Source organism: Onychomys torridus, chromosome 1, assembly GCF_903995425.1.
Source record: "Onychomys torridus chromosome 1, mOncTor1.1, whole genome shotgun sequence".
NCBI lineage: Eukaryota > Metazoa > Chordata > Mammalia > Rodentia > Cricetidae > Onychomys > Onychomys torridus.
Window position 1 is genome coordinate 88465096 of NC_050443.1, and position 15036 is coordinate 88480131.

The window sequence follows — 15036 nt, forward strand, 5'->3', positions numbered from 1 at the left end:
TGATACAGTGACTGATATGAAAATGTGATACACTATGACACACAGGACTAAGTGTGACATCTTGGGATTGATTATCCAGAGCATAGTATCACTACTATAATGGTGGAGCTTCTCAGTTCTGAAAATGAAACATTTTTTTAGTATTTTAAAATTTTACATACACTTACTTACATTTTTGAATAGTTGCTCAGCAAGTTCTCTGATGTGCTTTATCATCTTCAGTGGGTTATTTTCTTCAACTTTAATTCTCTCTACTTCAAAAGCTACCAACTTGAAAAAAGAAGCAGATGGCAGTAATCAGTACCCAAGTATGCTGAATTTAAAAATTGGTATTTTCATGTAATATGCAAACTAAAAGCCATCTAAAATACATGTTATTTTAAAAATAAATTACTTTAGATTTGAACTGGGTTTCATCTCTACCCCAGGATGACAAAGGCTTATCAAATCTATGGCTTGCCAAGTAGTCTCTACTCAGTGACTCTTGGGGAATAGTCATTTATGGAGTGCAAAGAAGCTTTTTCACCCTACAGGTCTCACTCACGATAATTCATTTATGTAGAAAAATTCAGAAAAGTCAGGAAGTCTCCAAATATTTCTTTAACTTACAAATATGAACAAATAATTCACGTCATGATGACTGGACTCTATGGTCAGTATGACCTGGGTTCAGATTCCTCATCTATAAATGAAGATGGAACAGTAGGATGGTATTTAGATTCCTTTTAGTTCTCAAGTGATATACATGGACTCCATCTCCTATTAACTGGTTTGCTAAGACAATGTGTGGGAGCATATACTTACTGCAGAGGACTGACACGAAAAGAAACGTACAAGAGTCAACGGGTGAGAAGGGGAGGAGCTAGAGTGTCTTCCTTCCAGGAAAACAAAGACAGCAGAGACTAATGCTGCTACTAATCAAGTTTCAGAGACCAGCAAATGAGTTAGAAAAGGACTTTGGCAAGCATCTTAGTTTAACTATATAAGCCATTAACTATTGAGTACTTAATTAGGAACCTAAAGGTTGATACATTAGTAGGATCAAAGGCCAGTCACATTAACTGTTAACAGGGAATCAAAGCTCAGAAAGTACCTACAAACAACTGTGCCAGTCAGGGTACTGTGCCTTACACCTGCACGTGCCCATTACTAAGTGAGGCACTGGTGTAGGTTTGCATTCAGAACAGAAGCTCTGCTTCACTTTCCTTACCCATGAGTACTTAGCTATCTTTACAAAGAATAAAAGACCCATCTCAGAAAAAAAAACAAAAACAAAAAACAACTTCATTCCTACTTTCTTTGCACAAGATAAGCCACCAATGGTCAAAGGTAACAAAGCCTTTCTCACTTTGGGCTCCAGGAGTGATTTTCTTTAATGGACAACAGGAACTTTAAAATCTATTGGTTCCAATATAGTGCTGTTCCAGAAACTGAAATACAAATGATATTCACTTTCCTGACCCCATAATGCACTGCTATGAATACAGAATTAAATGATAAATGGAAAATATATTTTAAAAAGTGAAAGCACAACCAATGTAAAATAGTATCCTATTCATTTATTATATTTCTCTCTGTATATTGCCAAATCCTTGAAAAGATAGAGACTATATGTCTGTCCCAAATATTTCTACTAAGGTAGCTACAAAATGGTAATTATTGTTAGTAGGAATGTTATAAACTTAAATTATGGCTCTATGACATTGATGGATTAAACGTAACTACAATTTAGAGTCACATATCTGTGCATCAAGTTAGACCTGGCTGCAGACTGACAATCACTGAACCATTATATTTTTAAAAAATGAGTCTTATTTATGTAAGCACTGTCCAATCTTTCAAAAAGATCTAAGAAGCTATTCAATCATAGTTGTTCAAAATCATTTTGTACTTTTGAAACATTCTGTAATTTTCTCAATTTATTAATACACGTAATATTTGATTACTTAATATTTAAATTATAATGTTTATAAATTTGAATAAACATTAAAATAATGGTTTTTGCTTTTAACTATTAGTTGTTGATAAGAACTATACCTCATCAAAGAGATCACAGGCTCTATATGGAGGCCCTCTTTCTGAAACAAAACCTGCAAATGCCATTCCATTGAGCACTTTAGTGAGGAAATCATTTTCAATCAAACCACGCTGCCCCAAGAAAGCTGTCTGTAAAGAAAAGAAAAATGTGAAATGATAATTTATCACTGGGAAATGGACAAATGGTTAAAATAAAAATAGAAAGATTGAAGATTGCCTGAATGCTTTCAGGTATAACTAAACACTGTCATGAAACGTGTTTCTCCCAAAGGATTTTGTCTAATACCTGAAATATTACATGTATTAGAAAGAATAAAAATTAATCCATCTAAAAGACAGGAGGTAAAAAAATCAGGTATTAATACTTGACTTTAATAAAAGAAAAATCAATTTTAAGTTTACATATTCTGAGGGAAAACATTACGCCAACTCTATGTGTCACATAACACAGAGACTTTATTCACATTGAAAAACCTTAATTCAATACATATGGCTAAGAATGTGGTTCTTTTAAGTGAGTCCACTTAACAAACAACCTAGTACTATGTCTTACTTTGTGAAAATGTATCACAGGCTCAGCATGGATGCGTATGAGCTGGAGGCATGACCTATATCCTTGGAACAGTTGTGCAAATAACCTAAGGAAAACTGCTCGTACTTCTTTATCCTGGAAATGTGAAAAGAAACACACAAGTAATTTAATTTTTAAAAAAGCAAATTAAGTAAAACAGAGAGAAGGAAGAAAGTTTGAGTGAGCAGCGTGCTGTCCTTCCCATGCCTGTCTTCCCAAGCAGCAGGCACAGTCCCATGAGAGTCTACTTATTCTTGGGTGAAATGGTTTGTTCTTTCTACTGAACCAAACAGAATTTGATTCTAGTGCATACAGTTCTCTTCTAGAGGAAAAATAAGTAGCACAATTTCCTCTTTTACTGTGTCAGAGAAAGGAATATATGCCAAGACCTCTGATTTTTATATATGCAAAAAATTATAGTTATGAATATAAAAGGGAAAAACTCTCAAAAGATTATATTTTAAAGGCTTATGAAATCTTCTAACATTTATCCAAATTATAAAATCTATTTTTATTCTAATGAAATATGACTTGAAAGTTAAGTCTTGCCAATCCAGGTTTTAATAGAAATAATTTTTAAATTGTTAAAGAAAATTCCATATTTCTTTGGTCAATACCTTATTTAATGGATAAAGAAATAAAGGTCAAGAATGCTTATATAATTTTTTCAAAGGACCACAGCTCTGTGAAGTCTCCTACTAGTCACACATTCATTCACCTCTAAGACATGAACTGGCAAAAGAAAAAAGGGGTGTCTGCTATCCTTCCATTTGTTTATGACTGCTAATCCAAGCTCCTTTTGGCACACACACTCTTCAGACTTGGTTCTCTCCTATAATCAGCATTCACTCCTTCATTTTTCTAAGTATCACCCACCCCACTGGAGATAAAGCTCAGTGGTAGAGCACATGCATAGCACAAATAAGGTAGCTGGTTGGATACATAGCACTACAAGAACAGAAGAATCCAAATGCTTATGCTGGGTGGTTTTCCAGGCTATAGCTAAGGCTCTAACTTCTTTGCTGTCTTTACTCTTGCTTCATAAAGAGAAAGTCAAATCCCCTCTCTGGGCCAGTAAAATGCCCTGTAATACCTTGAGGAAAGAGGAATTCTAATTTCTATTTGGGGGTACTTCTAACTCAGCTATTTCAGAAAATCTAAAAATAAAAGTACAGCACTCTTTAGAAGTATCAAAATTGAATATTAAATTTCTTACCAGCATTTTTGAGTGGGATAAGGCTGTTCGTGGAGGAGGGAAAGCATGATCTGCTACTTCCAAATCAGGGTGCAAAATCTAAAGTAAACAATTTTGTTACATGAGATATCTAGGATTAATAAGACTTACTCTTTAGTGTCTTTGGAGCGTTAAGTGAACTATCAGTACATGAGTTAGATTACAGTCCTACCATGAGATAAAAATCACTTAATTGATACAGCTTTGCATGTACTATTGTGGAAAGATATCTAAGATAAAACATTAGATTAGGAAGAAAAAGAAAGACCTCCTAGGGGCTAGAGAGACAGCTCAGGGGTTAAGAGCACTTGCTTTTTGCAGATGACTAAGGTACAATTCTCAGCAACCACATGATGGCTCATAACCATCTGCAACTCCAGTTCCAGGGGCTTTGACACCTTCTTCTGATAGGTATACATGTGGCATAAAGACAAAACACCCATATAAATGGAATAAAATAAATAAAAAAAGGCCAACTAGAAAAATTCACATAGCATTGTCTTACTTATTTTTAAAATAATAAATAAATAAATGCACATACAGATAAACACCACCTGAGTATGTGCAATTCTCAAAGAACATATATCAAATTATAAAAAATGAGCCACGGCTGGGAAGTGAACAAATGGGAGAAGTGCTATATATCAATGTGGCTACTTCTTAAAAGAGGTTTATTTTACATCTTGTAATATAAAAACTAAACTTAGGATGAGACAGAATAGAGAACCCAGAAATGAAGCCACACAGCTACAAACACGATTTTTGACAGAAGTGTCAAAAACATGCATTATAGGAAAGATAATCTCTTTAAAAAATGGTGTAGTGGCGGCGAGAGGAGGAGGAGGAGGAGGAGGAGGAGGAGGAGGAGGAGGAGGAGGAGGAGGAGGAGGAGTTGTCGTCGTCAAGATCATGATGGGGAAAACCACAGAGACAGCTGACCGGTGCTAGTTGTAGCTCACTGACTCTGGACTGACAGCTCGGGAACCTGCATGGGACCGAACTAGGCCCGCTGAATGTGGGTGACAGTTGTGTGACTTGATCTGTTTGTAGGGTCCCTGGCAGCAGGACCAGGACTTATCCCAGGTGCATGAACTGGCTTTTTGGAGCCCATTCCCTGTGGTGGGGATACCTTGCTCAGCCTTGATACAATGGGGAGGGGCTAGGCTCTCCTTCAACTTGGTATGCTAGACTTTGTTGACTGCCATGGGAGGACTTACCCACTCTGAGGGGTGGATGGGGGTAGAGTGGGAGGGAGGTGAGGAGGTGGGAGAAAGGGAGGGAGGGGGGAACTGGGGTTGGTATGTAAAATGAAAAAAATTTAATAAATAAACATATTAAAAATAAAAAAATGGTGCTGAGAAAATGATACACACATGTCAAGCAATGATATCAGACCTCTCTCTCTCCTCCTATAAAAAAAAATTCAAAATGAACTATAAGCCTTACTATAAGTCCTGAAAGTTTGAAACTTTTGGAAGAAGACATGAAAAACACTTCATGATCTATTCACAGGCATAAAATCCTCCTGAAAAAGGATCTGATGGTTCAGGAGAACTGATAAATGGTACTACATGAGATGAAACCATGAGAAGAGAAAAGAGACAGCCTACTGAATTAGAGAAAACCTTTGCAACTACATATTAGATCAGGAAGTCATAGCTCAATAATAAACAACTTAAATGATAAACACCAATAAAACAAATCATCTAATCAATAAATGGGCCAATAAATAAATAGACAGTTTGCAAAAGAAAAAGTCAAATGGCTAATAAGTGTTTGAAAAAGAATGGGTAGCATCCTTAACAATCAAAGAAACATAAAACCATACAGAGATTCTATCTCCCTCAAAGTCAGAATGACTGTCATCAAGACAACAAATGACAGCAGATGCTGGCAAAGATGTGGGGAAGGCAGAACTTCAACTGAGAAGCGTGTTAACTGGTGCACCCTCTATGTAAATCAGTATGGAAGCTCATCAAAAAAGTGAAACAATAAAACAGAACAAAAACCCACCATCTGACTTATCTATACTAGTTTTGGAGTATTCAACTAAAAGAATCTAGATCAGCAAACCACTGAAATATACACATCAATGTTTACTGCAGTCAAAATAATCAAGACAGGAAACCAGTCCAGCTGCCCATCAGTGAATGAATAAAGAAAATGTGTTATGCAGTTTTACTGACTGAAATGTATGAAGAAAAGTGTCATAATGAAAACCTATTTTGTATGCTAACCAAAATAAATTTATAAATGTTTTAAAAGGGGCTGGAGAAATAACTCAGTGAATCAAGACATTTGCTGCTCTTCCAGAGGATCTGGGTTTGATTCCCAGTACCTACATGGTGACTTATAACCACCTACAACTATAGTTTGGATACCTTCTGGCCTCCTCAGGCACAACACACATATGGTGTACATACATGCAAGGAAATAATTCATACTTATATAGTAAAAATGAAAACAAAAACTTTTTAAAAGTATACTGAAAAAAATAAAAGTAGAAAACACAACAAACTAATTAATTAAAATACTTGGGTAAGAAAGAAGCTCTTGAGCTTTGCATTTCAGAAGAGGGTAGACTGTGATGAACCTATGAATAATAACACAAGAAATACAAAGTATAAATACCTAGAAAAGCTAAAGAAAAGGGTAAATATTTGAGTTAGGCTTTGTGTTGCAGAATACTTGTTTAAACTGTGAAGATATGTCATTGTGATTGGTTTAATAAAGAGCTAAATAGCCAATAGCTAGGCAGGAGAGAATAGGTGGGACTTTTAGGCAGAGAGAGGAACTCGGGATCAATCGAGGAGCATAAGAGATGCCAGCAAGAAACTGAAGAAGTACAGAACAGAGGAGAGGTAACCAAGCCATGTGGGAGAATGTAGATGAATAGAAACAGGTTAATTTGAATTATAAGAGCTAGTTGGGGGAAAGCCTAAGCTAAGGCCAATCTTTTATAATTACCAAGTCTCCATGTCACTATTTGTGGGCTGGCAGTACAAAGGAAAGTCTGACTGCATTTGGTGCCCAACATCTGGCCACGCATATCTACATAAGGCCTAAGAAAACTTACAACAAATTCCCAAACACAAAGTTAGACCTGGCTTCCAGGTGACCTGTCTCTCAAGCAGCCACAGTGCTTGCAGCATACAGAGGTGTGGCCCCTTTAATAAAGCAGAGCACTTGAGCAGCCTGTGCACTACTCAGGTAGGAGACTAGATAGAAATGCCTGCTGCAACTTGGACATAGCAGCTTCCCAGAGTAGGGAACAGTTAGGCTGAGAGGAGTGAAGCCAGCCCCCAGCACCACCTGCTAACCTAGCTGTGCAGCAGAGGGCCTAGCTGCCACCTAGCAGTTTAAGGTTTGGCTCATGTGATCACAGAATGTAGCAGGTGCTTAGTCCAGGTCCATATTGAAAAAAGCCTCTAAACAGGTACAGAATGATTAAAAATGTGCTTAGATGCTAAAGAAAGAAAAGAAAATGGGTATAAACAGTAAATAAACAAACAAATAAGTGAATAAATAAATAGTCTAAAAATAATAAAGTGAAGTCTTTAAAGAAAGAGTAAGTAATATAAAAAGCCACATAAGGATGAGAAATGCACAGTGTGCCTGAATCCTGTATGTTGCTTTGTTGACTTTAAGTTTTTTGAATGCTGATGAGTGAAAGACAAACCCTGCTAAGAGACACTGGATTGTAGAAAAAAAAAAAAAACTGTTAAATTAAAACAATCCATAAGTTTTTAAAATGTCTTGATTTCATAATGGAAGTGAGGAAATATGTTGTGTTAAGGGAGAGATTATTCCTTGTTTCCATAGGAAGCAAAAAGCTACAGATTTCTTCAAAATTAACAAAAGATCAGATTTGATTGGGGGAGATCTCCTGAAAATCTTGGCTATAGACAAGAAGGAAGAAATTAAAAACAAACAAACAAACAAACAAAAAACTACAAGACAGGTGATGTACATGCTGATCCCTCTACATGGGAACAGCTCTGAGACTGGATGAGACATGATAAATCTTGTTGGCTACAAAGTCCTCATGACTTATTATTACATGCCATCTGACATGGATGGAGATTTATATTACAATTTGATTGTGCAGTACAAAAGGACTTATAATGTTGAGAGATGTCTTTTACGTTCAAACACAGAGCAGAGAATGATTTAATGACTGAAACACTAATTTTTTAGCTACTGATATATTCATATGCAATCAATCCAATTGCATAGTTAATATTTTTCTTTAAAATTATTTAAAATTATTCACCTTTTGAAATGTGGTGGTATCTGAGATGAAACTATCTTTGGAATCACAAGTCTTATACATTATACCAAAACAAAACCCTGGGCATGGTGGTTCATACTTGTAATTCCAGTTTTGAGGATTTAGAGACTAGAGGGTTCCTCAGGCTTGCCAGCCAGCCAGCCCAGCCTACTTGGCAAGTTCCAGACTAAGAGGAGGCCCTGTCTCAAACAATAAGGTGGCTGGCACCTGAGGAATGACAGCTAAGATTATCCTCTGGCCTCCATATATACACACAAACACTAATGTTTTGTTTGTTTTTTAATCAACAAAATCAACAAGAATAGCATAACAAAAATTATTAAATTTGTTTCAATGTGAAAAACCTAGGCCACAAGATTTTTTAAAACTTTTACTGCTTCGATTACTCATATATTAACAAACTAAAAACACCAACTAGACATCCTATTTTTGTAGGTAGCACATTTACAAAAGAGATGATATGCCAAGAATGAGGTTGGGGACCAGAAGCTAATAACTTCTAATAGAAAATATTTAAGAAAATACATTTTTGTTTCATTTTGTTTTTTGTTTTTCGAGACAGGGTTTCTTTGTGTAACTCTGGCTTCTAAATGCTGTGATTAAGGGTATGCACCACCATACTGGGCAGGAATCATACATTTTTTTGAGGCAAAATTTTATCTTATTTCCACAGTATTTGGTACACAGTATCTACTGAATGAGAAGCAAATATAACTACCTAGTAAATGAAGGATTCCCCTCTAAAAACTATAAAAGAATATATGTTACAAAGATAGGACTCTTTAAGATAATTACACCTGTAATAGGGTATGTGGCACATACCTTTACTATCAACACCTGGGAGGCAGAGGGAGATAAGATCAAGGTCAGCCTGGTTTATATAGCAAGTGTCAGACCAATACAGTGAAAGAATGTCTCAACATAATGTATGTGTGTACATGTAAACATGCATACATCATATATATATATATATATATATATATATATATATATATATATATATAATTATAGACCATGTTTTTTAATTCCAGTTATCTCAGTTTCAAGTTTAAGTCAAGAAAAATGGCCATGAACAAAGAGGCATACCAAAGAAAGTGCGGCTTGAGTCTGATGAAGAAGTGGCTCCGGAAGAGAAGAGAGGTGAATGCATTCAGGGATTTTAATAGTGCCTCCATCCAAATCTGCTATGATGACATCTAACTGAAAAGATTTTAAAAATTAACCATACTTCATAAAATGTATTTGTTATTAAACAAATTAATTGGCCATGGCTACCTCAAACTGAGAAAAACCGACTGGAGAAGAGGTTCTTGGCTAAATGCATTAAGAGTTCTAGGTATAGAACTTCCTCATTACTTTACATTTCCCAACTTCCTATGAAATTAGGTATTGTACATGAGTACACTTCTGCCATTAAAGGCTGAAAAAATGTTATGTGCACTTTTGGCCCTTCAAGAAAGGAGTGTTATAGGGTTCTTTTATGTTCTCGATCTTCTTTCCATGGGGAAAAACTATGAATTGGCAGCAGTCAAGCATTCACCACCCAGATGGTGACACTACCTAAGGGGTTGTAATAGAAAGAGCAAGAAGGAAGGTGGATTGGATGGTAAATGATGCAATGAAGCAAACTACTGAGGCACACTGGGGGAATTTCTATGAAGTTCTACGTGTTAATAGAATTCCACGTTAACTGTGCTATTGCATTTGGATTATATAAGAATCAAAAAACAAAGTAATATATATCAAACAATTATTGTTTAGATGCAAAACCCAATCTGTAATTCCAGCACTTGGGAGGCAGAAGGATGAATTCAAGGCCATCCCCAGCTATGTAATGAGTTCAGGTTTGTGATCAGCTTGTGATATGTTGGACCCTGTCTCAAAATCAAGACTAAAACAGACAAAAACAATACCCCAAACCTCATTTGTAATATTTTAAAAGATCATATTTTAAAATAACTTACATAAATATGAAATATTTTAATGATGTGCTTACAATTCATTCTTATTTATTCATTAAAATGTTAAATCTACAACTGGCAACATTTGGTTTGTCCTATCTTTATATTTAGTAGTACCAAAATTATTTACAAATTATATGGGGCCTAATTTTTAATAAACATGCTTAATAGCTTACACATTTTTATATGATGATACCAAAGTTAAACAGAACTAGATATTAAATACAATGTTAGGAGGATTGATTGGTATACACGTGAGGGTCTTGTCTACTCTTTCAATAGTGGCAATGACATCTCTGATGTGGTTCCAGCTGCAGTTGCTGTGTGAGGAGCACCAAAGCTTTCTTCTCTGCTGGCATTTAGAACAGAGGCAGTGTTACAAAGTCTTGTGGATTACAGATGTCATAGAACAAAATCCTTCTGGTAAAGAAATTTTCTTATACTCCCTGAAAAGTACCACATAATCTGCTCCCTACACTCCAGTCATAGTGCTTCAGAGTACCCTCTTCATCTCACATTAGAAATCCCAGTCCATTACCTGGCAGCTCTTACATCTGGAAACACACCCAGCAGAAATTTGTTTCTGTATCCATTATATCTAAGGATGCTATTTAAATGTTTTATAGCTACAAACAACAACCCCCCACTTTCTCCTTCCTCCATATGACAGTCCTTAAATATTGATGTTTAATTATTAAATAGTATCAAATTATCATCTGAGACAATTTCCTCAAAGAACTGCAGTTTCTAAACTTTTGATTCTGAGGCCCTCTGACGCACACTGTTATAGTCCTACTAGGAGCATGACATCCAAAAGCAAACACACTATTCTTAAACTGGCTTTAGCTTTTCTTCAGTCACATGGAATTTGGTGGGGGCTCATACTGAATTTGAGTTCCACTAAATTTAAATTCTCTGCAAACTAACTTATTCTTGATAGTTTTCAGGTATTCTACATTGGCAGATTTCATTTTAAAACACTAATAAATTAAGCATTGGGAAGAAAATTATGAATAAAAATTAGATTATTAATCCTTATCATCTACAGCAGTGGTTCTTAATCTGTGGGTTATAACCCCATAGGGGTTAAACAACCATTTCACGGGGGGAAGTCTAATATTCAGAAAACACAGATATTTACATTACGATTTATAATAGTAGCAAAATTACAGTTATGAAGTGTAATGAAAATAATTATATGGTTGGGGGTCACCATAACATGAGGAACTGTATGAAAGGGCTGTATGAAAGGAATGTTGGGAGCTATTGATCTACAGGATATAGAATTCCTCATACGAGGTATATGGTAAGATAAAAATGATCTGCTACACAGGATTATTTTAAAGTGAGGCACAGTGGCACATGCTACCACTTACTCAGATGGCTGAAGCTGAAGGACTATTGTGAGCTCAGGAATTAGAGGCTAGCCTAGGCCACAAAGCAAAACCCTGTCTTTTTTGTTTTATAACTGATTGGTTAATTAATTAATCAATGTTTGTAAGAGAGATGGGGCAGGGGACACATATGCCATGGTACATATGTGGAGGTCAGAAGACAACTTCCAGGAGTTGATTCATCCCTTCCTCCTTTTTTGAGGCAGGCTTTCTCTTATTTCTGCTACACTGCACACATGAGGCTAGCTGACCTATAGCCTTCCAGTGACTCTCCACTCTGCTGGAATCCCAAACACCACTGCAATCAACTTAGGGGAAGAGCCTGAGCCATCTCCCCTGTCTAAAGCCATCTTATTTATAAATATATGAATGAATAAATTCTTTAAAACTCTCATACTTGCAAAATTAAACAGATTTCTTGATGTTTTTCTTTTACTCTGTCTTTTCTATTGAAAATGTACCATATCTGAAAACAATGATTTGAAACCTTATAACATTCAAATACAAAAGACTCAAGATCTGGACATTTTAGAGTTGGATACTTACAAGCTCATGAACATCAGTTTTAAAGATGGAGTGTACTCCAATAATGAAAGGAGTTGGAGAACTCAAAACTTCTAGTAGTTGAGCAGGAAGAATGGGAATATAAGGGTAACTGAAAATAATAAAAATATTTTATTTATGTTATTTTCCCACAATGTGAACATATTTCCCTGTATTTCTATGCAGTGTGAACTATTAAAATGTATTTATTAATTATCTGAGAATTTCATACCATGTATTTTGATCATTTTCACTGACTCATCACCAACTTCTCTCAGATAAACCTCCACCATCCTATGCCACCCCTAGCTTTGTCTTTTAAATTTTTATTATTATTTTAATAAAAATTTATCATGTTATTTTTATTAAAATAATGAATAAGTTTATTTATTTATTATTTTCATAAAATTAAATAATTTTTTATTAATTATTTGAACTTCATACAATGTATTTCTATCATAGTCATTACCACTCAGATCCACTCTACCTCCTTACCTGCCAACTCTGTGTTCTTTTATTGCAGTCTGAATTTAAATATTTATATTTAGAAATTATCAAGAAGGCCTGGTGTGGTGGTGTCAATATTTAAGCCTAGTATTTGGGAGGCAGAGAGAGGTAGGTAGATCTCTGTGAATTCATGGCTGGCTTGGTCTACATACTAAGTTCTAGGCCAATCAGGGTTAGGTCTGCATATGAATTCACAGTAGTTGTGACAGTATGTACAAAGCCTGTGCAAGCCCAAGCCAGGCCAAATACCACATGGAGATGGGAACCAGGAATCAATCCTATCTCTAGCTGTGGAGCTATTAGCAATTGCTAGCTGCCAGGAAAGGGAGATGGTTTTCTTTGTAACTGGAATTGGGAAGTCAACATCCTCCAGTGGAAGACCACACATCCAAGATTATTTGGGCAGCATAAATTAGCCTTGAAAGTTTTATTTATTTATTTTTAAGGATACAAAATTGGGTGGGTAGGAAAAGAGAATGGATCTGGGAAGTGATTAAGGGTGAGGATGTGATCAAAACATGAATCGAACTCTCAAAGAACTAATACAATTTTTTTTTAAAGCACTGAAGAGCTTAAAAGAAATCAATTTTATTGGCATGATTATTAACACAAAAGTTCTGAAAGGAATGATTTTCAAAACCTCCATGTGTAAGATAGGATCACAGATAAAAAACACAAAGTAACTGGAACCCAGCTGAGTGGCCGGCCTCCTCCTTCCTCCCCAAATGCATGCTGTTTTAAAGCACTTTTCCGTTTGCAGACCGGATACCAGATGGGAGCTCTACAGGACCTCCGCTCTCAAGGCAATGTAATGACTTGTCTAATAGCACTATGCTTGATGCTTACATTTAATAAACACATAGATTAAACATTTTTACAAAAATTCCAGAGGTTTTTTTTTTTCCCAAAAAAAATTTCCCAAAAATTAAATCTAAAATTTTACCTAGTGTTCATGCACTTAAGTTTCTGGGACATTATGATTAGTAAATTAAACCAGAGTAAAATATTCTACTTATAATATGACCTGCCATCATGGTTTACATTTTTAAAATGGTTTTATAATTTTTATTGTGGAAAATGTTTAATATATCCTTTAAAAATAAGTGGGAAATTTATAATGAAGCTCTGTCTAATCTAGGTTTGACAATTACCAATGTATAGCCATGCATGACCACTGACTTTTGTTTTATTCTCTATGTTATTGTAAAGTAACTTCACATCATTTATATATAAATAATGTAAGAGGTATATAAAACAGATAAGGACTCTTCATTAACAGAATTCCAATAGCTCCTAAAAACTAATACACTAGTATCAAATAGCACTAACCAAAGAATTTTACCAGTATTGAAAGATAAATATTGATAATAATATTACTCAAAGTAAATTAAATATTTTTCACTAAATTAATCAACACTCAGTCATGTACATCTTGGAAAAGTCCCAATTCTAGACTAGATTTTATTAGAATCATAACTCTCTAACTTCATATAACAAACCTCTGTGGTTCAAAGCAATTGGGTCATGACATTTTGATTTATCAACAAGTATTGCATAATGTGGGAATAAATAAAATTACCAAGTGAAAACTTCACCTGTATTTAAGAGGAAACATTAAAGATTCCAAGGCTCTACAGGCATCACTAAGTCTCTGGAAACTTGCTGAATGGAAGAGAACCTTATTTTCTGTAAGAACTGCACAAAAGAGGTTGAGGACATTTTGAATTCCTGAAAACACAAGAACAAAGGCTTACTTAACACAGCAAATTGTACTGTATTGCCACCAACCACAGATTGTCTGTGACAAAGAAACAAAAGGAATATTCAGCGGTCTCGAAAGGAAAATAATTGATTAACTTCACCTATACAGTCTATAGGTACCTGTCTTCCTGGATGTCTGTCTATTCTGTACACCACTGTGATACTCAATGATCATGTGAGTTGTTTGGAAATTGACTACTACCTTCTTCACTTCATCCTTAGGTCTGTATGTAAGTTCCCGTTAAAGAAGTTGGCATTAGTTTTTGTTCTCCTTTAGAGCCTATTTGTCTGCTGTTACAACAGTCATGTGTTTCAAGATGACATTTCAGTAGCCAATCATCACATATGTAACAGTGGGATGATAAGGTCATAATAGAGGTAACAAATTCCTACCATCTAGTAGGACAATGTGGCTGTCCTAATATCACTGTACAATGCATTACATATTTGTGATAATGTAGTCGTAACAAAACTATGGCTAGTCATATGAAAACATAGCACACAATTTGGTACAGTGAATAATGTGATCAATGACTGTATGATTGGTCTATGTATTTACTATACCACAATTTTGTTTGTATTCTGTATTCCTTCTACTTACAAAGAAAACTATATTGTGTTATGCTAGCAGCACCCTCACACATTTTGTAATTACTTACATGTCTTACATATTACATCTGTGATTCTTGATTGCATAATTTTCTCCTGTGCTTGATGTAATCTCGTTACTTTGCACA

The 15036-nt window shown here is 35.3% G+C and overlaps 1 protein-coding gene across 1 annotated transcript in view; it reads right to left on the reverse strand.

Moving 5' to 3' along the window:
- The window catches only part of Sbf2 (SET binding factor 2), a 345635-nt gene that overhangs the window by 145459 nt on the left and 185140 nt on the right, over positions 1-15036 (reverse strand). Inside the window, exons 9-15 of the mRNA XM_036177261.1 lie at positions 14134-14266; positions 12035-12143; positions 9220-9333; positions 3825-3902; positions 2591-2704; positions 2038-2166; positions 172-270 (exon numbers count right to left, since the gene is read on the reverse strand). Of these exons, the coding sequence (XP_036033154.1) occupies positions 172-270; positions 2038-2166; positions 2591-2704; positions 3825-3902; positions 9220-9333; positions 12035-12143; positions 14134-14266 (776 nt within the window). The remainder of the gene's footprint in view (positions 1-171; positions 271-2037; positions 2167-2590; positions 2705-3824; positions 3903-9219; positions 9334-12034; positions 12144-14133; positions 14267-15036) is intronic.